Below are 27,792 nucleotides of genomic sequence, written 5' to 3' on the forward strand. Positions count from 1 at the left end.
CATTGGCCTTTTTGCTGAAAACTATTAGATGCTGTCCCATTGTTCACCCCTGAAAGCTACAACCCAGTATTCAGCCAAGGAATCCTTGTTACGTCTGTCTGCTTTGCTCTGAAAAGAATGACTGGCAACCCCTGCTCTATCTACTCTGTTGCCTAGCAACAGCTGGTGCGTCTTCTGAGAAGAGCTCAATCTTTCCTTATTTCTGCATTTCCTCACTCTTATTTTCTCTACATTTGAATTGGAGTGGAGCATGACGGTTTGTCCTGGAGGATAAAAATAAACAGTTCCTGAAGGTCAAACTATATTTTCAAGGGTTTAGACAAAATCTTAAGTAAAGTTGCACAAAAGATGTTCTATTCCAATAGCAAACAGTACCACTCATGCCAGAACTTCAGAACATTCCTTTTTTGTCTTTTCTGTTTTATATAGATATATATTTTCAGTGTAATACCAGAGGTGGTGACGCATTTAACCTGGATGAGCAATTTTAACTGCCTATTCATCAGACGGGATTTAACAGCATGTTAATGAGGGGTCCGTCCTCTCTCTCTCTCTCTCTCTCTCTCTCTCTCTTGGGCCTGTTGCTGTGAGACGAACCAAAAGTCATGTGAATGTTAAAGGAGGTTGGGGGGGGGGGGTGTTGAAATGTACAATGCTAATAAGTCACCAAGCAATAAAAGGAGAAGTAAGAGAGAAAGATAAAAGGATGAAGGCCAGAGAGAGAGAGAAACAGGGTAAAGAGAACTGCAAGGCAGAAGCAAAAGTTAAAGCAGGGTCTTAATGGACGGACACAGTCTGAGCATGAGGTGGACTTGTAGTTTCTTGTAGTTTCTCTTATGTATGATTCATTCTTTCTAACATTTATTATGCTCTACCTGGGGAACAGATAAAATGGAAAATATTGTGCACCTGCCTCTCATTTGGATTCTCTGTGTTTTCACAAGCTGCTTCAGTGGTGAGATGTTTTATCTGCCTTGCTCAGTAATGGATGATGTTTTTGCTAATTGTTTCTAATAATTCAGCATTACATTACGTGACTTGTGTTCTCTATTTGTGGATGCATCTAATATCAGCACAATGTTTTTGTAATATTTCACGCTTTCCACTAGAATATTATTGCCCAAAGGGGGCAAAAATTGACCGTGATGGTTTACGCTGCTACTGGATGCCCACATTTAAGTCAACATGGCTAGAAGCAAAAAACATCTGCCAGAGAGACGAGAGAGGAGAACTTGCTTTGGTGGACAGTGGGATTGTACAAACCTTCATTCAAAATTCATTCCAACTGTAAGAGATCACAAGATTTTATAGGGTTTTCGCAGGCATAATTGCCTTTTTTCCCAACATAAATATTTAAAAGTGTAAATTTAATGTATAAACATTACATATACTTTGTGTAAATTCCAGAAAAGCTCCGGTTGGGGTCTGGTTGAGAAATGGAATGGCACAGGGTCCATTCCAAGATTTAGATACTGAAGACAGTGAGATGAAGGAATGTACTTCAATGGCTTTGGCCTCTGGACAGTGGATGAATGAACAATGTAATAAAGGAAATTTCGTTATCTGTGAGAAAAAGATATCAGGTAAGCCAACTAATAAGACAAGAAAATGACAATATCCAAATTATCATTATCATCATAGAAACAAATAATTACATAAATAATTACAAATAATCATGATGGGCAAATGATTACCTGTATACCTTCAAACAACACACTAGCATTAACCTTTACCTTCAATACTACTGAAGTGGTGAGTTTTGCACAAGCAAGACAAAAGAGGGGGGAAAGTATAATGATTTAATTATTACAAATTTATAATCACTGAACCCAGCATTATACAACTTTATTTACGTAAATAAAATGCTAGCAGCCAGGGGGTGTCAAAGCACATCATACATTTGTTTATATTTGAGTCATTTACAGCTTGGATTCAGTTAATATAAGTCATATTACAAATTCTTTATCAGAGGTGACAGCAGCATAATTCACTTTTTTCTTTAAAGTGTCTTTACCATCGCTGGAGAGCTATGTGGCAGGTGTCCCACTAATGTCAGGCATATACACCGTATCCCAGATACAACTGCTACCCTCTCCACCAGACCCAGGACAACAAATGGTTGAGGTAAAAATAAATAAATAAGCTCACTGAATTGTTAGTCAAGAAATCTAAAGTTTAAGACAATATATATTTATTTAAGCTAATGAAAATTATACTGTAACAGATACACTAATTTTCAAAAGTTCAGGGTTGGTATGGTTTTATCGGATTATAACTGTTATGTTAACCAAGGCTCCATTTATTCAATCACAAATACAGTAAAAGAAAAGTTACAGTATTTTGTGAAATATAATTACATCTTAAAATAAAGATTTTCTTTTAAAATATATTTTAATATTTAATTTATTACTGTGATGGGAAAGCTGAGTTTCCAGCAGCCAATACTTCAGTATTCAGTGTCATATGATCGTTCAGAACTCATTTTTATATGTTGATTTTGTATCACTATCAATGCTGAAAACACTTTTGTTATAAATTGTTGTGAAAACCATTATGCGTTTTTTCAGGATTCTTTATATAAATTTCAAAATTACTGCATTTGTTGGAAATAGAAACCTTTTAAAACATTGTCTGAAGTGCAGAGCCAGCCTGTTGCTTGCTATGCAGGGAGTGTGTCGGTCTTTGCCCGAAACACACCCACTCTTAGCATCTGAAGCTGTCAGCGAGATGGAGTCATCAGAGACAACTTCCTCCTTACACCCGCCGAAAGAGATCAAGCGGCTTGCAGTTGACAAATGGTGCTGATCCTCATGTGTAAAATACACCGGCGAGTCAAGGTGCTGTGGGGAGCGTGAAGAACTTGGGAGCAGAGCCGGAATGAGATCACTTGAGCCAGATCGTTAAGTCCCATTGCCCCACTGTATCTTCCATCGAGGATCCTGGGAGGGAAGAAACAGGAGAGCAGACTGGGGAGGACTGCCTTGATGAAAAAAGGCGACTTGTGAGCGAAACAAGACTAAACTCATGCTCTTGCAGTGAGAGCACTTTGTCCGAATGAATGCAGCCTCAGAATGAGCGCTGACCTGGCAAGCAACACACTCACCGTGCCCATCTCAGTCAGGGTTCCCTGCATGAGTCACACTCGCAGTGCAACATTTTTAATAATGTCACTGGAAATTTGCAGGAAATTTACATAGAAATGTGGTCTTATTGTTGCCAGATGGCTTGTTGGGAAGTGGGAAGGGGAAGTGCTTGTTGGAGGCATTCTTCCACTGCCGGGACTTTTTTACAGTGAGCAGGCTTTCAGCTCCTTGCTTTGTCTTCAGAGTCCAGGCAGGTAGATGATTTTCAAGAAAAATTCTGAAGAAATGGTGCTCAGAGCCAACTTATATAGCAGCTATAACGTGAACAAACCAGGCTTCAGTATTCAGAGTAACCAGGAGTTTACCCCATAGCGTTTAATGCAATGGGAGAGATTGTTAGAAAAGGAATGAATAATTTTAGACAAAGATGTATGAAGATTATGCAGAATATGCTCATTTTTAATTTTTCTGCATACAGGTATGTGTTTAAAGAAAATTGACCAAAATGCATGTTAAGTCATGTGATTTAATAACAATGTTTGTTGATAAGTCATGTTTAAAATACACACACACACATGCATGTTTGTATGTGGTTACAGGCACTCTCCAGAGGAGTAATGGTTTTTATATTGTAAAAACTGTATTTTCTATCCCCTTAACCTAACCTTATCCCCTAAACACAAAACAAAAACATAAAAACACACAGTTTAATATGTTTTTTAAAGCCATTTGTTTTGTGCACAGATTATGTTGTTCCCGGGTCTTTGGTTCAGTCATGAGGGTCGAGTCCTGTCTTTGGATTTGGTGATGCAGCCAAGTGATCAGCTGACCTTTGCTAGAGTGCAAATCTTACGGCCGTACTGCAGTCCAAGCCATCACCTAGTACCACCTGGTGAGCAAATTAAACACTAATGAGAAATACATTGTTAAGTTTATCAAATGATCAGGTCAAGATGTACAATTTCTAAAACATCTTCTCTCTCAGGTTGTAGTTCTCTCCTGAACCCTTTCAGCTGCTGTTCACTGATGCCCATGTGCAACACCACCGGTGGCTGTGCCAGTGGGCAGTACTGGTGTCACCTGCTGGAGATCTGTCTGCCCGTCACCAGTCCATGCAGCCCTTACCACTCCTTTAACGGAGGACATGTATTCCCCCTGCCTCCCCGCTACCCTGCGACGCCACCGTTCTTCCACTTGATGGCAGACATGTCACTGACACTGACCCCAAGCTCTGAACACACACACATCAGTGTAGGTGGCAACACTTGACTTGTTGACTCTTTTCCAAAACCTAAAAAGCATGAGTAGGCAAAATAAACAAAAAAGTTAATTATTTCTATTACTTTATTAATAACTCATTTATAATAAGTATTTTACAGTTCGAACATGTATATTATATTAAAATGTCCACAAAGTAAAATAATTAATTGGGCTGAACTAAAATAGACCTAGCAACAAGATAAGCTCTGCAACAATACTACAGCAATATTAATACTGAAGTCCTTCAAGGTCATTTTCACTAAAATCGATAATCGAGACATAAAAATAGCAATAATTGCAGAGTAAAGAGTGACACTGTGTTCATTTACACACAAGCAGCTCATGAGCCGGTGTTTTCAGCATCTCAGAGCAACTCAAGTCAAGCAGTGAACTCCATCTTTACATTTACATTAGTTTAAAGGCCGTTTTGGTAATTAGTGTGTGCCAAGATTACCTTATTTATACATTTGCATAATTTCCAACATTTTTGTGGACAGAAGTTTAGGGTGTTTCACCAGCATTCCATCAAAATAAAAACTTGTGGATTAGGGTAGGGTTGTTAAATGTTAAAAGCTGAAGGGTTTGAACATTTGTAAAGTGAAGAATTTAAGGCATACTTGTTAGGTCTATTATTAAATTCAGTTTGATTACATTCACAAAACACCAGGGTAACAATTGATCAAAATCAGAGAACCCCGAATATACAAAAAAATTTATTTCAGGAATTTTAATTGTTCACCATCTTATTAAACTTATTTTAGGGGTCTTAATTATGCTAAAATATGACGCAAATTCATTTTCTACTTAGAAAGCTCAAGGAATTTAGAACAGAGTCCATTTCACAGCTATTAACTGAAATGATAGTATAAAGTTTGACAATGACCTAAAATCAAAGGCATATATTTTTGTGTTTATGCAGGTTATAGTACAAGACAAACATATCACTGTCTATCCTGATGACATTCTGGCACTGCAGCACACTAGAAGAGCAGGTGAATTTCTACATTGTGTTGCCGCTACCAGCTCATCCTGGCGCCAGAGTTTCCTCTCCCTGCATGGGCCTGATTGGGGGGGTTGGTTAGATGGGGGTCTGTCCGTCCAACCGGGACAGGGCCAATGGCTAGATGAACTGGTCTGTGACCTCCGGGTGATTTACGAGGACACAATGCCACACTTTGGAGTTTCAGCAATACCAAGCACCTCACAGAGCAACAGTCCAATCAAAGCAGGGAGTCCTGTCACAGGGTTGCAAGTTTTGTATCCAAAGCTTGACAAGGACAACCAAATGCATGTTGCTGTCAATGTCCCAACCCTCATTGTCATCCAGATCATTTCAGGAGAAAACGCAACCAGTTCCTGGTCAGACCCTGTGTCTAAGAACGGAGTCCCTTTTGTATCTTCTTGCCCTGCTGAGATACCTGAGATTGAAGGAGAGTGTGTTAGGGCTTCTCTTGACATGTGGTTCTCTCATGTATACATGAAGCTTTCTAGTCAAGGGGAACACATTCTAAATATCATGGCTTCAAACAGCTTGAACTCCCAGACTCTGAGTGTGAGAGTTGTGTCTCATATTCCTGTAACTGGACTGAGGATCCAGCCTGAGGGCTTCAACAGAGTTCTAGTGGACATACCACAGGTATCAATTTTCTTATGTGTGTCATTGTGAAAAAAAAATAACTCAAAAGTTCACCTATTTTGAATTTGTTGTGCTCACTTTGTGATTTGATTATTTACTTGGTATTTGAAGAAAAGGTTTCTAAAATGTCATACTAGATTTTAAATAAGGTGCTTACTCTGTTTCTGTTACTCTGTCTCTGTCTCTCTCTCTCACTACAGTTGTTTACAGCTTCAGTAGTCACAGGCTCATCAGTAGAGTATACTTGGGTTATTGATGACCTGGTCCAGTTTCCACACACAGGAGAGTCCTACAGCTTGGTTTTTAAGAAGCCATCAGAATACAAGCTAAAGGTAAACATGTTAATATAATAGAACTATTTCTAAGTACAAGTTTAAACCCCTTTGTACTGAGCCTAATGCAATGATACAGTGATCCAGGTTATCAGGTCCTTTAGATTAGTGGTTCTGAGCTGGTTTTGCTTCAAAACCAAAGACAATAATCTTTTAGTTTTTCAAATCAAACTTTGAAATGTATTAAATATTGCAATTAACTGCATTTGCGCAACAATGAAACTGAAATATTGTTGTAAAAAAGTGCCAGACTATTAACTTTAACATAGGCTTATCTTTAAAGATTGACTATTTGGTTCCTAAATGTTGAATTTCATTGAATTTCTCTCTGCAACCAATAATTCATCCCACAAAATAATTTTTGGTAGTGGCAAAATCCATATGTATCTTAGTTTGAAGTGAAAATACTGGAAATTTATTTGGATGCACAACCTTTGATGTCCACTTTGATGTGTTTTTTTTTTTTAAGCTACTTTTGAATGATTTATTTTATACATTATCTGCATTTTATTATTTGCATTTAGCATTGCTGCTTTCCTGCAACCAATGACCCTGTCACCCCTTCTGAAGTCACGACCCACCAAATGAGAATCATGGCTTCAGGTTTTGTTATGAATGATTTCATGTTTATAATTTCTTCAGACCTTTACTGCTTTCTCTTCTCTAGGTAAGGGCAAATAACCCCGTGAGCTCTCAGTTAAGTGAGGTGAAGCTCACAGCTGATGTGATGACCCCATTAACTGACCTAGCAGTAATTTCCATGCCAGAGGCCATTGCTGTAAACACCTCTACTCGCTACACAGTTCAAGTAAAATCTGACATCTCTATAGGCGTTACAATCAGGTTAATGTCTCTGAATTATAATTGAGTTGAAATGATGATATTAAGGTTGACGTCTTCTGAATGTATAATGCTCCATTATGCTATATTATTAAATGATTTATCTCTACAGATGGGATTTTGGTGATAATACAGCATCTGTCAGTCACCCAGTTTCCGCTCCTTTAGAGATGGAAGAATATCTTCACCGAAGTGCCAAATATGTCTATCTGCAAGATTCTATCCATCATACATTTTCTTTTCCAGGTATAAATACATTCAAATTATTTATTTCGATTTACTTTTATAATTATTTATAAAAAAAAAAATACATATTTTTATTATGCATTTTTGTTTTATAGTTATTAACCTAATATATACTGTACAGACCAAAAGTTTGGAAACATTACTATTTTTAATGTTTTTGAAAGAAGTTTCTTCTGCTCATCAAGCCTGTATTTATTTGATCAAAAATACAGAAAAAAATGTAATATTGTGATATACTATTACAATTTAAAATAATTGCTTTGAAATGTATTATACTTTAAATTATCATTTATTTCTGTCATGCAAAGCTGAATTTTTAGGATCATTATCACATGATCCTTTAGAAATCATTCTAATATGATGATTCATTAACAAAGTTGGAAACAGTTCTGCTGCTTAATATTTTTTCAGAATATGTGATACTTTTTTAGGATACTTTGATGAATAAAAAAATATATATATATTGTAATAACAATATACACTACTGGTCAGTAATTTTTTTCTTTCTTTCTTTTTTTTTTAAATAAAATCAATACTTTAATTCAGCAAGGATGTGTTAAATTGATAAAAAGTGATAGTAAAGAAAATATATTATTAGAATACTTTTTAACCTTTTATTCATCAAATATATTAGACAGCAGAACTGTTTCTAACACTCATAATAAATCAGAATATTAGAATGATTTCTAAATGATCATGTGATAGACTGGATGTTACATGTGACACTGAAGGCTGGAGTAATGATGCTGAAAATTCAGCTTTGCATCACAGGAATAAATTATTTTTTAAAAGTAAATTCAAATAGAAAAATTATTTTAAGTTGTAATAATATTTCACAATATTACAGTTTTTTCTGTATTTTTGATCAAATAAATGCAGGCTTCATGAGCAGACGAAACTTCTTTCAAAAACATTAAAAATAGTAATGTTTCCAAACTTTTGGTCTGTACTATATATATATATATATATATATATATATATATATTAATATATATATATATATATATATATATATATATATATATATATATATATATATATATATATATATATATATATATAATGCATTTTAGTCATTGTTAAAAGTTGTATCCCTAAAGAAATGAATAGTACTTTAGAAGAATGAATAATTATTGAATAAATTAATCAAGACTGATTGCAATACATCATTAACTGAAACCTTTTGCTTTTACTTGATGCTGGCAAAACCCTAAATCTGACAGAATTTGAAGAAACATGAAATTACTGGTACCTTTAAGTGGGGGAAAAAAACATGATTAAAAATTACACACTAAAATAAACTTTTTTTTTTTTTTAGGTGACTACACACTTAAAATCAAGGCTTACAACCAATATGACCAAAGTGAAACTTTTGTAACTGTTAAAATAAGGACTCCAATATCAAGACTGTTGGTGTCATCATCTCCTACTGTATGTCAAGTCAACCACACTATCCTCTTTGAGGTCTCACTATGGCCCTCTTCATATGGAGTGCTTTGTTCATGGAATTTTGGCGATGACTCTGATCAAGTGAAAGGATATTACAGTAAAGTCAGGCATGTTTATAAAAGACCCGGCACATACAATGTCACCATTCATGCCAACAACACCCTGTCGATCTTGACTAACTATACAGCAGTGGAGGTAGTTGAGGCTGTCTCGGGTCTCCAGCTTTATTACAATGGCTCCATTGAACTGAACTGCACCTTTGAAATCAGTGGCAGAGTATCTGCAGGATCACATCTAAAATGGACCTTTGACTTTGGAGATGGGTCGATACTTAAAGACCACACCAGAAGCTCAGCCAGTCACATTTATAAGTCTCTCGGAAATTACACTGTTCAGGTTACTGCTTATAATTCTGTGAGTAAAGAACACCGGTCAGTCAATGTGGATGTCTATCGTTTGCTAATTTTACGAATTATCCCAACAGACTGCATTGTGAGTAAAGCAGAGATCAATTTTGAGGTATTGGTCAAAGGATACGTTCCAGTTTTGACTTTTGACTGGGATTTTGGAGATGGCACACCACTGTCTGTTGTTAAAGGAGATACAACTATCACTCATACTTTTCTAAATTCAGGAGCTTACACAGTTGGTGTAAATGTTCATAGCTTGTTGGGTTCGGCCCATTATGAATCCAGCATATGTGTTGAAACTCAAATAACAGATGTTACTCTGCATTCAGCCAAGAGTGCTGTAGCTGTGAATGAGGAAATATGCTTTGATGTTTCTGTGCTTCCCAAAGTAACAGATTATCAGTTTTGGTGGTATAAAAATCTTTCTAGTGATGCAGTCCCAGTCAAAGGCCTGTCACACCATTGCTTTGTCTTTCAAGCGGAGGGTTTGTATGACATTTCAGTGCAGGTCCATAACAAAGTCAGCAATGGAACGGCAAAAGCAACCATTTCAGTTCAAAGGCCTCTATCTAATCTATCCATAAAATATGAAGGTAACAATGATGCAATGACTGTGAATCAGTCCTATTACTTTTGGGCTGAGCTTCCTGGTAAAATAGCTTCTTTTCAGTGGGACTTTGGCGATGGCTTCATAAAGGAAGGTCAGAATCAGTCGCACATTTTCTGTTTTCCAGGGCGGTTTCGTGTATCGGCCACCGCATTTAATGTAATAAGTTCAGATTCGGTGTCCATAGAGATTGAGGTGCAGGCACCACTGTCATACGTAATAGTTAATACCAGTCAGCCATTTGTGGAGGCTGGAAAAAATATACTGATAAGAGCTCAGACTGATGTTAATGAAAATGTTGTGTTTTATTGGACTGTGAATCCTTCATCACCTCCAAAGCCTGGGACGTCCACATTCATGCATGTGTTTCCTAAAGCAGGGGTGTTTCAGATTAAAGTCACAGCACAAAATCTTGTCAGTCGAGTAGAAGCCATAACACACATTGAGGTTGTAGAAAGAATACTAGGGGTTCAAATTAAATCTCAAGCGCTACAGTCTGGAAGATATTTCCTGTTAAATCAGACCGTACTTTTGACGGCATCAGTGACACGTGGTTCTAACTTGACCTATGAGTGGACTGCAAACCAAAGAATGGCAAGTAACAACAAACATTTTCCACTTTTTACAAACAGCCCTGGGGATATGCACGTCAAGCTGGTAGTCTCCAATGTTCTTGGATCAATAGATACCAACCTTTCACTGAGAGCAGTAGAGCTTGTGTCTGGTCTGAGTATTTCATCGCCAATGAATGCTGTAGCCAAAGGAAAGCCAGTGAGGATATCAGTGAGTGTGTCGTCAGGAACAGACCTTCGGTACTCATGGTTCTTGGATTCTGCAAATAGTCCCGTAATATCAGATGTGCCTTATGTTCTGCATGTTTTTAAAGTTATAGGCACGGTCAAGATCAGAGTGTCGGTCTCGAATGTGTTTGGGTCTGATGATGCAACCAAGCTACTAATGATTCAGGAGAACATCTCTAAAGTGGACTTTCAGATAAATGGACAATTCAGACCATTTTTTGTAACATCAAATAGCCACCTGTTGCTCCGTGGCTCTGCAGGAACAGGAAATGTCCTGCATTGGGAATGGGTCGTAATGTTTCACAACAACACTGTTGTTGTTCTCGCAGACAATCAAACTGTTAGCTATTCTTTCGAAGATGTTGCAGATCACCGTATCTCACTTAATGCTTCAAATGACATTAGCTGGCAAACAGTTTTATATACAGTTACAGTTCAGGACGCCATCCAGGGACTTTTACTTACGGCTAGCAGCAATGTTGTATGTGAGGACGATCTGGTTACTTTCACACTATCTGTCTCCCAAGGAAGTGAAGTGTCCTTTTCTTTGGAGTTTGTTAATGCAAGTTATTTTTTGGCAACGTGGCAGAATTTTACCACCTCTTCTCTTTCAGTCGGAAACCACCTTGTGAGAGTAACAGCTACAAATCAAGTCAGTTACCAAACTGCAGCAGTGATTGTCAGAGTTGTGGAGAGAATTAAAGGTCTGCATTTGATTGGATGTTGCTCTGCTGTCTTAGAGGCATCCAAAAACATCAGTTTTCGAGCGTCCAGTGGCTCACAAGCCAATTACCACTGGACTTTTCTATTAAATGGAGTCCAGTCCTCTCAAGAAATCGGGCAACTTGTTCACTTCACACCTTCCATTAATGGATCCCTGTCTGTTACAGTGGAAGCTGATAATGGCTTCTGCTCACAGACCCTGACCAGTATTGCAACAATACAGAAGCATGTGAAGAAAGTGAAGCTTTTTACCTCCCACGATGGAGCTTTTATTGATTATCCAATCACATTTGTAGCCATCACAGATGGAGGCAGCGATCTTAAATTCCTTTGGGATTTTGGTGATGCCAGTGAAGGAGTCCTGCTTGCAGAATCCAATAGACAAGTTCACAAATACAATGTCACCGGTGAGTTTGTTGTGAAATTAACAGCTTTCAACAACATAAGTGAGGTCTCCACTCAAATGACAATTAAAGTACAAAAACTGGAGTGTACCCAGCCACACGTCTACATTGTGAAAGAACAATATATACTATTAAAATCCAGATCAAGTTTCTTTGAAGCAAGAGTGGACTTCAACGGATGTGCTACACACAAAGCCTATTATTTCTGGGAGATCCACAGGGGCCAAGATTGCTCAGGAATGGACAAGGTGTCATTAAATGATTCAGTGGATGTCACAACACCGCTTCTTTCTCTGCCAAAGCACTCTCTGAAAGTGGGAAACTACTGTCTGACATTTACTGTCAAACTTCGAGGAACTCCTCTACAGCAGAACAGGACCGTACCGGTTACTGTGGTCCACAGTGAGTTGGTGCCTGTGATTAAAGGTGGTTCTCACAGGTTCTGGTCAAGTCAGTATGATCTGATTTTGGATGCAACTGAGTCTTTTGATCCAGATTCAGAGAAGCATGATATAGAGTTGTTTCAGTTCCAGTGGGGTTACACTATAGAGGTACAGTACTTCACAAATACAGTAAATGCTTGATTCACTCACATAAACATTCAATTGATGGTGTATTCTGTGCTTGCAGAACACAACACCATTACCTTCAGCTGTTTCCACGCTTCATCAACAAATTCCAGGAAATGGAAGTATACTGCTTCTTCCTAGAAGTGCACTGCTGCCAGACAGAATGTACCACTTTATTCTCACTCTTTACAAAAATGAACGACAACCTGTCTCTGTATCACAGTTGGTGAGTGTTCCCTTATTTTACTTCACTTTGCCTTTAGCATTTCACAGAAGCACTTGAAACATTCTTAAAAATATCAAATTGTCTTCTTTCAGATTTTCACTTTACACAATTTTTACCCATAGAATAAAGAAAAATGACAGATAAAAATTATTTGTAATGTTACAGTTTATTCTATCTCACATTCTTATGAGACATTCTGTTAAAGGTATAGTTCATGCAAAAATGTAAAAAAAAATTACCCAATATTCTCTCATCAATTTTTTTTTTTTTGGGGGGGGGGGGTAGTTGCATCCACACCACGAGGTGTAAGCTATTTTTATTCTTGCAGGTTACCGTGTACAATACCACATTGCTACCTGTGACTGTAAAGTGTGTTTCCTGTAATTCCCTGCTGTCTTTCCACGTGAGGCACAGCCATCACATTGTACTGGCTGGTCATTGTTCTTCATGTCAAAAAACTGTACAGGTATTCAATTCACAATGCACCTTCAAATAACTTCATATACTTTATTAAGTCTCTATATCACTCTTGCACACATACCTTAATAATGTTTTAAAACACTTCAACTACAGTACAGGTGGACTGCAGAGAATCAGAAAGGTGAAGCTCTATCACTAAATGAGGTCACTACCTTGACAGGAAGTCTCTGGAGAGAAATAGTCATTAAACCAGGGGTGATAATGGAGGGCCGAGAATACACCTTTACTCTTAACGTGTCTGAACCAGCCTCTGGGCTTTGGGGGTCAGCAAGCATCACCTTAGTCTCCAACCATCCTCCCTACGGGGGTATTTGCACTCTATCACCTGACAGCTCACTTCATTTCCTGGAAACCATGGTCTCTTACAGTTGCTCAGGTAGTGTCATTTCTCTTTTCCTTTTATTTCTCACCCAAGTAATGCCTCTGCAGATTGATGCATTCTTTGCTATTTATTTATTTTTTTCTCAGAGTGGATGGATGATGACGGTGACTCAGCACAGCTGATATTTTCACTGCAGGTGGCACAGTGTGAACATTTTGGACCATTATGTCCCTTGATTACCCTTTACAGAGGCACTCAGAGCACGTTTAGCTCCCTGGTGCCACTGGGTAGACTGAGCACAGAGGAAAAACTATCTGTTATTCACGTGCTGGTGCTGGTAGAAGACAGTATGGGGGCATCAGTCATCGCAGCAAGAAAGTTAGTCAATCAGCTGCTGGGCAGTTGTACTATATAGTCAGATCAAATTTGACAAAAAATCACAACTCCAAAATTACAATTGATATTTTCTGCAGGAACCTGACAGTGCTTCTGAGTGAGCAGTGTACAACAGAGTGGTTGAGGAATAAGAGCCAATCAGAGTTATGGGCCTTGCGACAACAAGGCAACCCTCAGGACATCACTCAATATTCTGTTGCCCTGAGCAGCCAACTTAACCAGGTAACTGAGATAGCCCGAAAACCAGTTCTCTGGATGTTTATTAAAAGGTGTACCCAGAATCATCCTATTTTAAAATAGTATTAAACTGGATGGATGAAACTGATAAATAATAATAGTAATAATTAAAAAACATACACATTCAATTGAAATGTTCATAACTTTGAATTAAGGTCATAAGTTCAAAGAGAATGCTTTTAAAATTCCAATTCAGTTTTGGATTTGTATTTGTGGTAGCAAACCAGATGCCAAATTAGCATTTTAGGACGTAGATTTAAAATAAAATAAAATTCAAATACTCATGGAATCATAGTAAGCATGATTTTAAATTAAAGACAGTTTATAAAAAATAGAAAAAAAAATGGTTTCAAAATCAACTACTTCAACAGCTAGCATCCACAAATGCTGAAGAGTTGGAGGACAGGATTCAGATACGTGGAAATGTCATTCAGGCTCTAGCGTCTCTGCCGGTCTCCTCCTTACAGGATGCGGCTCTGATCAGCTCAGCTTTGGCCCAGTCTACAGTAAGTCTTTTTATATCTAACTATTAAAGCTTATGGACAATATAGCATTAATAAACATTAATCATAGCCTGACACATAGTATGTCATCATTTTAGAGATCCAGTATAATGTGATACGAAAAGCTGAGGCCTGTCACTGAATACAGATTGCCTAATGTGCATAATGAGGAGTGCTATAAGAGCAATGTATTGTCACATGTGATGTTGCGAATGCAAATGATGAACTGTAAAATGTGCTTTCCTGTCTGGAGGTGGTTCCCTCTGAAGTGCAGTGCAACGGCTGCCGTGCAAAGGTGCTGAAGGTCACAGAGAAGATGATCAAAGTTATAAGAGAACAAACAGGACAGGGTGACATCAACCCCACAGACACCGGGAGGAACATTCTGGCTGTTTTAAGTAATTCATTTTCAGTATGATAACAGAGGTTCACTCTGAAGTTGTAAGTGAATCGTAGCTTAACCATCCTTCCGTTTTCACTGCAGGCAGCACACTGACTGCTGATCAGACGCAGAGGAACAATTCAGGCCTCAAGCATGTGGATACATCAGAGACAGCTGTTTCAGCACTGGGACAGATTTTAGAGCTCATGCGTTCATTAATGCTGTCGCGGATGAGTGGAGAAGAAGCTCTCTCTCTCTCTGTTCCAAAGATCACTGCGGTGGGCGTACGGGGTGACCCTACTAAAGACCTCCTGTGCACAGATCCCCTTAGCCACTGCCAGTTTCACATCCCATCAGCACTGAGCTCTCAACTAAAGAAGGAAAAACAAGAGGTCCTGCAGATCCTTCTGCAAATGGAGGGTGACGAAAACCCATTTATTCCAGCTGCAGAACCTGCTATATCAACTGCACTTGCAGCCATGGAGTTTGCTACACCACAGGGGCAGCCCATTTCAATCGCCAACCTGACACCTGATGCTGCGATACAATTTACTGTACACAAAAAAGAGATGGAAGATGAGAGGTTACTATGGAAGAAATTTACTCTGCCACCCAAGGGAAATGTAAATTTCACAGTCAGAGCAATGGACACAGATCCTCGAGCTGGCCTCTATGTTGCGTTAAACTTCAGCCTCTTTCCAGGTAATATACACTAGCCAGTGCATCTTTAGATTTCAGTAATATAATATAATATAATATAATATAATATAATATAATATAATATAATATAATATAATATAATATAATATAATATAATATAATATAATATAATATACCGTATTTTTCGGACTATAAGTCGCACCTAAGTATAAGTCGCATCAGTCCAAAAATACGTCATGATGAGGAAAAAAACATATATAAGTCGCTCTGGACTTTAAATCCCATTCATTTAGAACCAAGAGAAAACATTACCGTCTCCAGCCACCAGAGGGCGCTCTATGCTGCTCAGTGTAGACTACAGAAGCAATGAGCAGCATAGAGCGCCCTCTGGCGGCAGTAGACGGTAATGTTTTCTCTTGGTTCATTTCTCTCGGTTCATGTCAAATTAAAGGGGGGATGAAATGCTCGTTTACACTCAATATCCCGTTAATCTTGAGTACCTATAGAGTAGTACTGCATCCTTCATAACTCCAAAAAGTCTTTAGTTTTATTATATTCATAAGAGAAAGATAGTCTGTACTGATTTTTCCCGGAAAAAGACGACCGGCTGGAGGCGTGGCGTGTGGGCGGAGCTAAAGAATCACGAGCGCCAGTAGGCTTTTGCGTTGAGAGCATGTGGAAGCTGTGACATTATCGGGAGGGAAAAACCATCACCCAATACAAACCATGGCTTACAGTCAGATTCAGCAGTTTACTTATGATCCAGAATCAGATCCCGAGGCTGAAACTGAACGAGAGCAGCAGCAGCAACGACTCGCTCCGAGCGGGGCTCGAACCGGGGTCTCCGGCATGGGAGGGGACGCACTAACAAGGAGGCAGAGATATTTGAAGCAGTTTTACTCACCACCTGCGGTTCCAACACACGATCGTGACCCTTTTTCGTTGGGATTGCATCATCCTTAAGAAATAAACAATACGCAAATCCGTCGTCAAACTGGGCCTTGTTTGTAAAACAAGCATCTTCGAAATGCAGGGAACAAACAAAAACACTTGCACAACTCCGCTGATGCTCTGTAAAAATAAACTCCATCCACTGGTCCATTAATGCTGTTTTTTTGGTAATCTGTGCAGGGTTGTCTTGCCCTGGCAACCAAAAACACACTTCTTTTGTGACTTTTCGCGATGCTCTCGCTCTGATCAGTGAATCGCTCTGATCAGTGAAATGTTTGTGCTCAGCCTCGCTATATGGGAGGGCGCGCTCTTCCGGCAGAAGTGCCCTCAGGACCCATATAAGGAAATTCCGCTCCATCTAACGTCACACAGAGCCATACTCGAAAAAAACTTTCCGAAACTTGTGACAAACCGGAAGGAGTATTTTGGGAACAAAAATACTCCTTCAAATGTACAACTTAATTTTGGAAACTTTGTCCATGTTTAGCATGGGAATCCAACTCTTTAACAGTGTAAAAAACTCAGTATGCAAATCAATAATTTTGATAAATAAATCGCAAATGCCTATAAGTCGCAGGACCAGCCAAACTATGAAAAAAGTGTGACTTATAGTCCGGAAAATACGGTAATATAAAACATGTAGAAGTGCACATTATATTATATTATAATTTTAAAGTATTTCAAGTTTTTTTTTTTTTTACTTCTATTTAGCAAGGATGCATTAAAATAATCAAAAGTAAAACTAAAGACATTTCTAATGTTACCAAAGATAAACCTGTGTTATGTATTGTGGAGCAGGAGCTGGTGAGGAAGCCTCTGGACTAGTATGGATCTCTGTAGATGACCGACCCGTTCATCCGCTGTCTGAACACACTCATTCTGAGGAACTCAGGCTCTCTCTTTCAGCTGGGACTCCATCACTGGAGCACACCATCTTCCTTACACCAATGTAAGTTCTTCCTGTTCTTTCCTTAATTAATTTAATTGAAACTAGTCATGATCAATATTGTGTTAGTCTAAATGAGTCTAACTGTGTATCATTGTGTCGTAAATCACAGCCTGAATGGCTCTGCCAAAGACCTGCTTGTGAAGTTGAATAGTAGCATCAGCGGTGTGGACGTGTCGGTGTCAGTGTGTGTGTTCAGTATGCTGTGCCGGTTCTTCAGTGTTGATGAGAGGCGCTGGAGCAGTGATGGCTTGAGTCCTCTGAGTGGCAGCAGCCCCCGTACTGCCCACTGCCTCACACATCACCTCACTATGTTTGGAGCCAGCCTCTTCATCCATCCTGAAGCACTTCTACTGCTGCCACCTGTATGCCATTTTGTTTAAAGATATAACATAATTTCACCATTACAGGGAATATACACTGCTGTTTAAAAGTTCAAAAGAGATTAATACTTCTATTCAGCAATATGGCATGAAATTGATCAAAAGTGACAAGACTTTTAGGTTGTTACAAAAAGTTTCCACTTTCCATATAAATGAAGTTCTTTTCACTTTTTATTAATACAATGATTAATTAATCAAATATTAATTACAATGATTTCTGAAGGCATTTCTTGTGACACTGAAAACGTTGTCATTAGAAATAAATTACATTTTAAAATCGATTAGCATGTGTTTCTTATTGTAATATGTCATATTTTTCATACTTAGTTTTAATCTCATTAAAAAGCGGAGGTGAGTGACTTCTTTAAACAACATTTTAAATATCTCATTTACCCTAAACCTTTTAACGGTAGTGTGTATTGCATTATTATTATTTTTTATTTAATTTATATAATGAAATGACTGTAATGGTAAGTGGGAGTCAGTGTTGAAAAAGTACTTTTCACAATTTATTAAAATTGAAAAATTCTAAATTATAATAATATTTTACAGTTTTGATCATATAAATGCTACCTTGTGAATATAACTTCTTTAAAAAAACATTTAAAAAAAAAATACAGACCCCAAATGTTTTAACAATGCTGTATATAAAATATTCTGCATATCTTAACAAAATGTAACATAACAGATCAGTGATGAGCATTATTTGTGTCACCAGTCAGAGGAGCCGGTGAGGAATGTGGTGGTGGGAATAGTTTGTGGAGTCTTGCTGTTAATTTATCTGCTGATTGGTCTTATCGCTCACAAACTGGATCACCTGGAAAGTCTACGTCTTAGCTGGGTTCCTCTGTGTGGTCAGAATGGTCACTACCAGTACAGGGTTCTTGTCAAAACAGGCTGGAAAAAAGGGTCTGGTGAGTAGAACCTTTAATTTACATGCTAAAAATATTAACTGACCTCATAAAATTCAACAAACAATTGAATTGATCAGGTACCACTGCACATGTTGGCATTAGCCTGTATGGCCTGAATAAAAGTGGCTCACGTCACCTTCAAAGAGAAGGAGCGTTCCAGAGGAACAGCCTGGACGACTTCCAAGTGGAAACAGATGCCAGTCTCGGAGAGATCTGGAAAATACGCATCTGGCATGACAATACAGGTCAGTGGCTGCGAAAAGCTTTCTTCTGTCTTTCTAAAATCACAAATACTCATAAACAATGCTCTGTTTTCCAGGCCTAGACCCATCCTGGTACCTAAAACATGTGATAGTCTGGGACATACAGACAGATAACATGTTCTTCTTCTTGGTAGAAGACTGGTTATCTGTGGAGAATGAGAAGAACTCTGGAAGGGTGGAGAAAGTTATTTTAGCATCTTGTAAGTATACACATATGCAGTACAGCGTAAATCATATTTGCCATTCATAACCTTATGATCCTTGTAGGTCCTCAGGAGCTGCAGGAGTTTAAGAGGATCCTACACTCCCAGTTACTGTTTGGCCTTCGAGAGCACCATCTATGGATTTCATTATGGGAACGGCCGGCCCACAGCCACTTTAGCCGAGCCCAGAGGGTCACCTGCTGCGCCCTCTTATTACACCTCTATCTGGCAGCTGGGGCAGTTTGGTATGGAGCAGTGGGCAGAAAGGGCAGCAGGTAATAGACTTGACCTTCGAAAGACATGGATAACAGATTGAGCTCGTATAGATTACCGTGTAGATGCAGGGAATTACATCTTGTAAAACAAAGCAATTTCTGTTTTTCTCTGAGCTACAGAAGTATTCGTTATTGATTAATGGCACAGACGAATAATATTCATAGCTAAACAAATGAATGAATTTCCTCTCATTCCTCTCAAAACAAATGGGTTTCACATTCTTCACATTTGTTACTGTTCCGACTGCAGCGGCCCGGTCTCTACCCAGATGGTGATGAATGCAGAGAACATTCTGGTTGGAATAACAGTTGCAGCTTTGATGTTCCCACTCCAAACCATTCTCAGATTTCTCTTCCAAAACACCAGAAGCAAGGTGTATATCGCAGTCTATATAATCTATAAACTACTGTTCAAATTATTAATGTCATAGCAGCTTTAATGAGCCCAAACTTTTGGGTGGAAGAGTGCATTCATGAAAAACCCACACTCATAGTACAATGCTGGTGGATTGTGTTGAAGGTGACATTAGCGGTATCTCTGCCTCCCTCTCCTGTGTCTCATACTGTGGAGATGGATGTTTTCCTCAGTCACCCAGATCTCTCCTGTTCATCTTTCCTGTCACTGCCAACCGGCCCCGACTCTTCCATCTATGACGGACCATCTCCTTTCACTGTGAGAGAAAGTCCATTCCCATGTTTAATTGATTGATTTTATAGAGAGTCATCAAGCTTAATTTCCTAAATGAATCCATTTACTGCATATTGTCTTTGCGTCTTTTTCCCCCCTCAAAGAATTCCCTGCAGAAACTAGATTCAGAGTTCTGGAATACTCCAGATCCTGGGAATGACCGGTACCATATCTATTCTACGTGAAATTGCAGTACTACGTCCCTTTAAATGGTTTATGTAAATATACACTGTAATTTGCATATTTTACAGAATGGATCATTGGCAATCATGTGACAGTATCTTTGACCTGTCTGAGCTGACAGGAACCAGTCACCTTCTGAAGAGAAAAAAAGCAATTCTACAACTGCATTTGTCAACTCCGACCTCTGATCACAACACCTTAGAGCCAATCAAGTCTTCAGGTTTGAAGAAACACTTCCAATTCCGTTATCATTTACTCACGTTGTTCCAAACCTGTATGAATTTCTGCGGAACACAAAATAATTTTTAGCACTCTTTTTCATATAATAAAAGTGAATAAGAACTGGCTCTGTTATGTTTTCAGAAGGCATAAATAAATCATACAGATTTGGAACAACATGAGCATGAATAGTCGATTTCAGAATTGTTGAGTTTTTAGGTGAATTATATGTTCCCATTTGCTCTTTTTTTAAGAGGAAGATCTCAGAACTATAACTGCAGACCTGGATCCCTCAAACACACTTTCCTTGGAGCCAGAAGCATCTGACAGTGGCCATTTCACTCCCAACGACACCATCCTGTCTGACACGTGAGTTCTGTACTGAACATTTCACACTGACCCACGCACAGTTTAACCAGGAGACATGATCACATACATTTGTTTTTCAGCCAGGACAGCTTGTGTAGTGAGTGGTCTGATCTGAGTATGGATACGCCTACATCTGAACCTGGCTTTCACAAGTCCTCCTCCTCACTCTCAGTGCTCAGTGATGCCAGCACATTTCTCCCTAGTCTCCCACCTGACTCTATAAGCACCATCTCTAACACACGCATTGGTGAGCGCACACCGTACACAGGGACAGAATTGATATTTTGACTTGAGATACTGAAAGGTGGTAAGACACATGCTGTTACACGTTGTGCAAATTAGACTTGTGTCCATGAGTGAACATGTGGCCATTCCCTCACAACACCAGAAGTTTGGAGTTAGTAAGATATATTTTTGTTAATGTTTATTAAAGTCGCTTATGTTCACCAATGCTACACTTATTTGATGAAAACATAGTAAAAACAGCAATATTGTAAATTATTGCAACTTAAAATAACTATTTTCTATTTTAATATATTTTAAAATGTATTTTATTTTTAATGACAATATCTTCAGTGTCACAAGATCCTTCAGAAATCATTCTAATATGCGGATTTAATTTTTGTCTTTACTGGCCAATTTGGCCAATTTAGTATTAGAACAAATATTAATATTAATATTAAAAAAAAAATATATATATATATATATATATATATTTTTTTTTATTACTTACCCCAAAGTTTTGAATAGTAGTGCATGCATATTGAGAGAGAGAGAGAAATTATATAACCAAGGTATAGAAGGTATATAACCAACATGTGTATCATTTTAATGGTTTTGTCTGTGTGTAAACCTCTGTTGTTCAGGAGTGGTTCGTGGTGTACCATGCTTGTTTCTTCCATCATGGGTTCTGCGTATGGTTCACCTGCTGGTGGCTGTTTTGCTGGGAACAAGCCTGGCTCTGGTGGGACTATATGGGAGCAGGTTTTCCAGCTCTGTGGTTCTCATGTGGCTGGTGTCTGCCCTGTCAGCCTTCCTCACTTCTGCCTTGCTGTTGGAACCATTTGCTGTGAGCTATAAACCTATTTTGTGCTGTTCCTTAGATTTGAAGAAATTGAAAGATGCAGATTTGTATGTTCTGATATTTTTCTGCAGATATGTATTCAGGCACTATATCTGGCTGCTGTGGTGAAACCGGTGGACCCAGAGGTAGAGAACCGTCTGGCTCAGGAGACAGAAGTCAGAAGGACAGAAGAGGATCTTGGGGATAAGGTGCATCCTCTCTGTGGATACGGCCTGCTGCAGGCTAAAGAGGAAGCACGGAAGCTGAAAACACTTAAAGCCTTAATGAGGGTGAGCTTAGACCCACAGATGAATCCATTCAACTCAACATTTAGTCCTCAGAGACCTATAACAGCTGGATTTCTCCTGCATTCTGACTCTAATGCATATTAATATTCATTTGAATGGTCTTTTTTTTTCATGTTTTACGCTGATAATCAGAGCTGCTTAGTTTATATGCTCTTCCTGTTGGTGGTTCTGATGGTGAACTACCAAGAATATGTTCATGAGGCTAACAGCAGGCGGCTTCACTCGGCTATTAAACAGACGCTGACCACGGCTTTACCAGGCCAGCCCAGTCTCAGTGCATTATCAGGGTAAGTCAGACTCTTTACATTCACTTCCTCTCCCAGTGTTTCCTTTAGTTTAGTCATTCTGCCTAATTTAGAAATCTGAGAGACCTTATAAACGGATTTAAAATTAGCTAGAAAAAGAGATGCATTGGTTAGAAATGCAAAGTGTATTAGAATAACAACAAAAGCACAAAAGACAACAGTAAAAAAAAAAAAAAAAAAAAAAAAAACTGACCAAAAGACATGAATTAGAAACATGCATGACAAAAACAGACAATGAACACAGGAAACAAGCCAGCAATCATCAGGCTAATGACATGAGGAAACTGGAACAGGAACCAAGCAACTATAGAAAAATAAGAGACTGCATTACAAAACAAGGGCACAAAGAATGGAAGAAAATATATATTCTAAAAATTTATAAAATTAACAAAATGAATTGAAAATTGTCATGAATCAGTGAAAGTCATTTTGTTACAACATTTTTTTCCTCATAGATGGATGGATGCGGAACAATGGGTAGATGCGAGGTTAATATCACACCTGTTTGAAAACCCTTCTCTTTCTTTAACTGGCCCTGCAAGACTGAAGAAAGTCCGTTTTCAAGACTGTAAGGACTTACGTTGTTAGGTCAAATCTAGCTGGTTTGCCAAAAACATATATAAATATAAGTTTGATTTTTTTTTCCTCCTCAAAGTCTGCACCCAAAACATCAGAGACAAGTTCCAATCCGGTCGACTTTCTTTGACGCTGACTGCTAATGTTTCATCACATGCCAACCCTGTACACCAGAGCTCCTCGACACACAGCAAGAACACTGCAGCACGTTCAACATGGTGAGACATAACAGGACACAAGGAGAAAGACTTTTAGTGTGTGAAAGTTGTCATGCAGCCTGAACAGCTGAGAATGCATTTGTCTTCTGGCATATAATCACAATGTCCTCTCTCAAGGCCGAGGACTAAGAGTGCATCATGTGCACTCAGTCAGACAGAGGAAGTAGTGCTTGGGAACAACAGTGAGTCCACGCGTCAGATTCTTTCAGGCTTACAGACAGCAAAGTGGATAACAACAGGGTATGATGTCACGCAAACACAAAATAGCACTACAGAATAAAACCTTGTTATCTAAATGTCCAGACTTGTACTAAGGACCTTTCTTCACACGTGCTGCAAGTATGGAACTTATATAGAGTCATTAGTACACGAGACCCATCATGCTCATCAGCTCCATGATTTTTGATTCTTTCTGTGACAGGACAAAGGCAGTATTGATTGAGTTCACTCACTATCATAAACAGACAAGCATCTTGGCACCCGTCTCTATTCTCCTGGATCAAACACCGACAGGCAGAATCCTTTTTTTCATTTCCATCCAGCCTTTTCACGTCTCTTCATTATTTGGTCCAGGCTTACACGTCACATTGACGGTACTGGCTCTCCTAGTTCAGATTCAGTTTGAACAGAATCTTGTGGATCTGTTGTCTTCCTGTAGTCATATTAACAGCTGTTTTTCTTACTAGGTTCTGCTACTGCTGTTTGCCCTGTGCTTTGTGAGCACTGAAGTATGGGCCTTGATCAGAAAGCCAAGTCAATACCTGAGGCAAGCCTGGCACTGGTTTCAGCCGTTGTTAGCTCTTCTGACGCTAGCAGCAGCTGTTCTTCGTCTGTATTTCCTCTACACGACTGCTTCCTTCATCTCCAGACATTGCTCCAGGCCCTCCTGCTTTGCTGACTTCCATAGTGCTGCCACACTGGCCAGAAAGTCCAATCAGCTCTCAGCAATTTTATTAACCTTCTTGGTTCTAAAGGTATTAGCCCTAAAGCAAAGGAATATTTTAAAACTAAATTGGCATCCCTGAATGAAATGCCAATACATGCTGCAAAAATGTGTTAAAGATTGCATGATCCGTTTTCTAAATGGGTGGCAGTGATCTTAAACGCATGTTATTGATTTATTCTTTCCTATCTTTCTTTTTTATGTAATTTTATTCTAAATGAAATAACTGGATCTTTTGGTGAAACGACAGACTTCTCTCTGGTGAAACCTCGCCCTTTTCTTAAATTTGACCTCAAGCTAACATTCAGATCTGCCTCCATTCAGATTAACAAAGGATGCATTTTTATTTTTATTTTTCAATGATCCATTTTACTCAAATGTACTTCACAATACAGAAGAAGAGATCTGTCACTACTTGCTTTACATTACAACTTTAGCAAAAATTTCTTAATCACTTAAATGCAATTCAAAAATTTTTAAATAACATACAATAAATAAAAAAGAAAATGGAAAAGAAAGACATTAACAGCATTATGCATATAACATAAAAAAAAGAACTACATCAAAATTTGTGACCAATCGCAATTCAGAGGTATCTTTTCACAGATGGTGGGGATCCTGCGGTTTGTTAGGCGATGGTTGGTGTTAGGACGGGTTATTCGACAAGTATTCCCTCAGATCTGTGGCGTGGTGTTCCTGCTGTTCCTCCTGTTGCTTCTGTTCTCCCACACAGGCATCATGGTAAAATGTGTTTTTGTTTGTTGTTTGCTTTGTTTTGTTTTTCATTTGCTCTTGCATTGTATTTTTTCTTCTCAAACTCTCTTCGCTCCTCAAACACAGCTCAAGTCATCCTCTCCATCTCTTTCAGCTCTTCTCAGGTTCGGTAGAGGGTTTTAGGACCCTAGGGCAGGCCAGTTCCTCTCTGCTGTGTTTGTTAAGGGGCCACATGGGTTTGCGTCGACTTTGTGAGCATCATCCTGTGGTGGGACCTCTCTACTGCCTATCTGCTGTGGGCATTGGATTTTGGGTACTGGGGCGCTTATGTGCTGCTTTATTGATTCGAACATACCGAATGGTACAGGCAGACATCTACAGACCATCCATGGAGCCGCAGGACTATGAGATGGTACAGTTCCTCATTAAACGCCTCAAGCTATGGATGGGGCTTAGCAAGACCAAAGAGGTACAAATACCATGTCTGACTATTATAGATAATCCCCCCACCCCAATTTTCCTTTGTTTTTTTTTATTCTAAAAGGCAATAAGCATTTTTTATAGAGGGACATTTAGGTTTACATAAAAAAAATAGATATATAAAAATCTAATTTTTAAATGGGACATGTATGGTAGTGCATGTAACCAACAGCCAGATATGACAAGGATGCGTTATATTGATCAAATCTGACAGTTCACAAATATTAAGCATCAAAAACTTTCCAATATGGATAAAAATGAGAAATGTGTCTTGAGCACCAAGTCAGCATATTATATAATTCTGAAGGATTATGTGACACTGGAGAAATGGCCTGTTTTCAGTTATAGGAATAAATTACATTTTAAAATATATTAAAATAGAAAATTGTTATTTTAATATTACTGTTTTACTGTATTTTTGATCTTTGCACGTTTATGGACATCACCTGTAACTTTAATACACAATATAATGCAATGCATACTTCAAAATATGGGTAAAACACCTGTGAAAAATCAATGGAAAATACCTTCATATTAACACTGTACAGAACTTTCTTAGAGTGTGTATGTGTGTGTGTGTGTGTGTGTGTGTGTGTGTGTGTGTGTGTGTGTGTGTGTGTGTGTGTGTGTGTGTGTATATATATATATATATATATATATATATATATATATATATATACATATATAAACAAACCTATTTCTTTGTAGTTTAGGCACAGAGTCAAGTTTGAGGGAATGGTTCCTCCTCCCTCTAGATCCTCCCAGGGCTCTGAAGCCTCCAACTGCTCTGTCCCGCTCAGTCCCATCAGTCCTCGCCAGGAATCATCTGCCTCTTCTTTGGCCTCCGACTCATCTGTCATTTCAGGCAGTTTTAACTTTCACCATTATGTGGATCGCCTGGTACCCTGTGTTGACAGTCTCATGGCTGGTTTCGACCGCGTCAACCAGCTGACCGAAGAAGTCTATAACTTTGAGCTCCAACTTCAGCAAATCCAGAGCAGAATTCACCAGAGAAGAAAGGCTCAGCCTCAGCAGGTGGCCTTTGAGGGACGTGATCCAACACCAAAGCTGCCACCGTTCCCTCCACATCCATCTACCTCTGTTTTGGAATGTAACCACACTCCAGCTTCTCTTCAAGGTGTCATTAATACCCTTCCACGTTGCCGTGCTACACATTCAGAGTCCTCCCTGATGGGGCCTGCTGCTCAGTTAGGTAAGAAATTACTTTCTGCATTAGATGGAAGCATGAACAGCCCAAATCTGAGAAAATGGGGTGTCCCAAGACGCAGGGCCTGGAATTCAGTGACCTGCCATTCCGCTGACACCGCTCAGAGGTTACCTGGATCTCAGAGCACTGTGGCCTTGCCAGTGAGACCTCGGAGTGAAGACGGAGACCGAGAGCCTGTATGTGACAGCATGCCAATAAAGAGACAGGCATGGCACACTGAATAAGAGTTTTAGATATGGTTTTATTATATTAAATATGAATAATAATTGTGTTCTTGTTTTATTTTTTGACACAGTGAATGCACAATGTTAGTCATGACCACTTTAGATTTTGTAAATTGTATTTCTACCTCTTGACTGGTGGTTTTGTGCCACTTTTCATGTAGAAGTGTTCATTTCCCTTTGATTTCACCACAAACAGTCTTCTGGGACATGTATCTTCTTGTATATGGAGGAATCTGTTTTATTTTTGCCAATAAAATGACATGGCCATGCAAACTGTGGCTTAAACATAAGAATATTTGTGTTTATCATTCAAAATATTTTAAAATCTAAATAAAAGGTTAGTAAAAATAGTCAAGATGAATCCATTTTGTCTGAGCAAATGAAGCTCTTTATAGCTTACATTATTTACTGAATATGTACATTCAAGTTAAACAAACTTCATTGTATAATATTTTTCTTACCAAAAAATTGGATGTTCAGTTGAAGCTTAATTAAACCCTCAATCCTTTTTATTGCAATTAAGTCTGCAAAGACCTACTATATATATATATATATATATATATATATATATATATATATATATATATATATATATATATATATATATATATATATATATATATATATATATATATATATATATATATATATATATATATATATATATATATATATATATTATACAATACAGACCAAAAGTTTGGACACACCTTCTCATTCAAAGAGTTTTCTTTATTTTCATGACTATGAAAATTGTAGTATGAATTAACACAT

General features: G+C 38.4%; 1 protein-coding gene across 2 annotated transcripts; it reads left to right on the forward strand.

Moving 5' to 3' along the window:
- The first annotated feature begins 769 nt into the window (after positions 1 to 769).
- Positions 770 to 27,308, forward strand: pkd1b (polycystic kidney disease 1b). Of its 2 annotated transcripts, XM_026222565.1 has the most exons (42): positions 770 to 955; positions 1,110 to 1,287; positions 1,408 to 1,583; positions 2,006 to 2,124; positions 3,828 to 3,975; positions 4,069 to 4,334; positions 5,263 to 5,979; positions 6,180 to 6,311; positions 6,979 to 7,154; positions 7,264 to 7,397; positions 8,716 to 12,341; positions 12,421 to 12,585; positions 12,914 to 13,051; positions 13,159 to 13,441; positions 13,534 to 13,765; positions 13,861 to 14,005; positions 14,392 to 14,526; positions 14,777 to 14,921; positions 15,008 to 15,607; positions 17,315 to 17,465; positions 17,575 to 17,827; positions 18,564 to 18,759; positions 18,837 to 19,004; positions 19,079 to 19,222; positions 19,290 to 19,500; positions 19,751 to 19,874; positions 20,021 to 20,173; positions 20,293 to 20,351; positions 20,440 to 20,591; positions 20,845 to 20,959; positions 21,040 to 21,206; positions 21,826 to 22,028; positions 22,115 to 22,312; positions 22,463 to 22,617; positions 23,091 to 23,203; positions 23,291 to 23,429; positions 23,547 to 23,669; positions 23,851 to 24,022; positions 24,116 to 24,403; positions 24,979 to 25,113; positions 25,241 to 25,555; positions 26,275 to 27,308. In XM_026222565.1, exons 1-42 carry the CDS (start codon positions 892 to 894, stop codon positions 27,016 to 27,018), a joined length of 12,057 nt encoding a protein of 4,018 aa, XP_026078350.1. In that variant the 5' UTR covers positions 770 to 891; the 3' UTR covers positions 27,019 to 27,308. The 2 variants fall into 2 exon arrangements, with proteins under 2 accessions (XP_026078350.1, XP_026078351.1); XM_026222566.1 differs by lacking the exons at positions 19,751 to 19,874; positions 20,021 to 20,173; positions 20,293 to 20,351.
- Positions 27,309 to 27,792: the final 484 nt, after the last annotated feature.

The sequence above is a fragment of the Carassius auratus genome, chromosome 37, assembly GCF_003368295.1.
Source record: "Carassius auratus strain Wakin chromosome 37, ASM336829v1, whole genome shotgun sequence".
Lineage (NCBI taxonomy): Eukaryota > Metazoa > Chordata > Actinopteri > Cypriniformes > Cyprinidae > Carassius > Carassius auratus.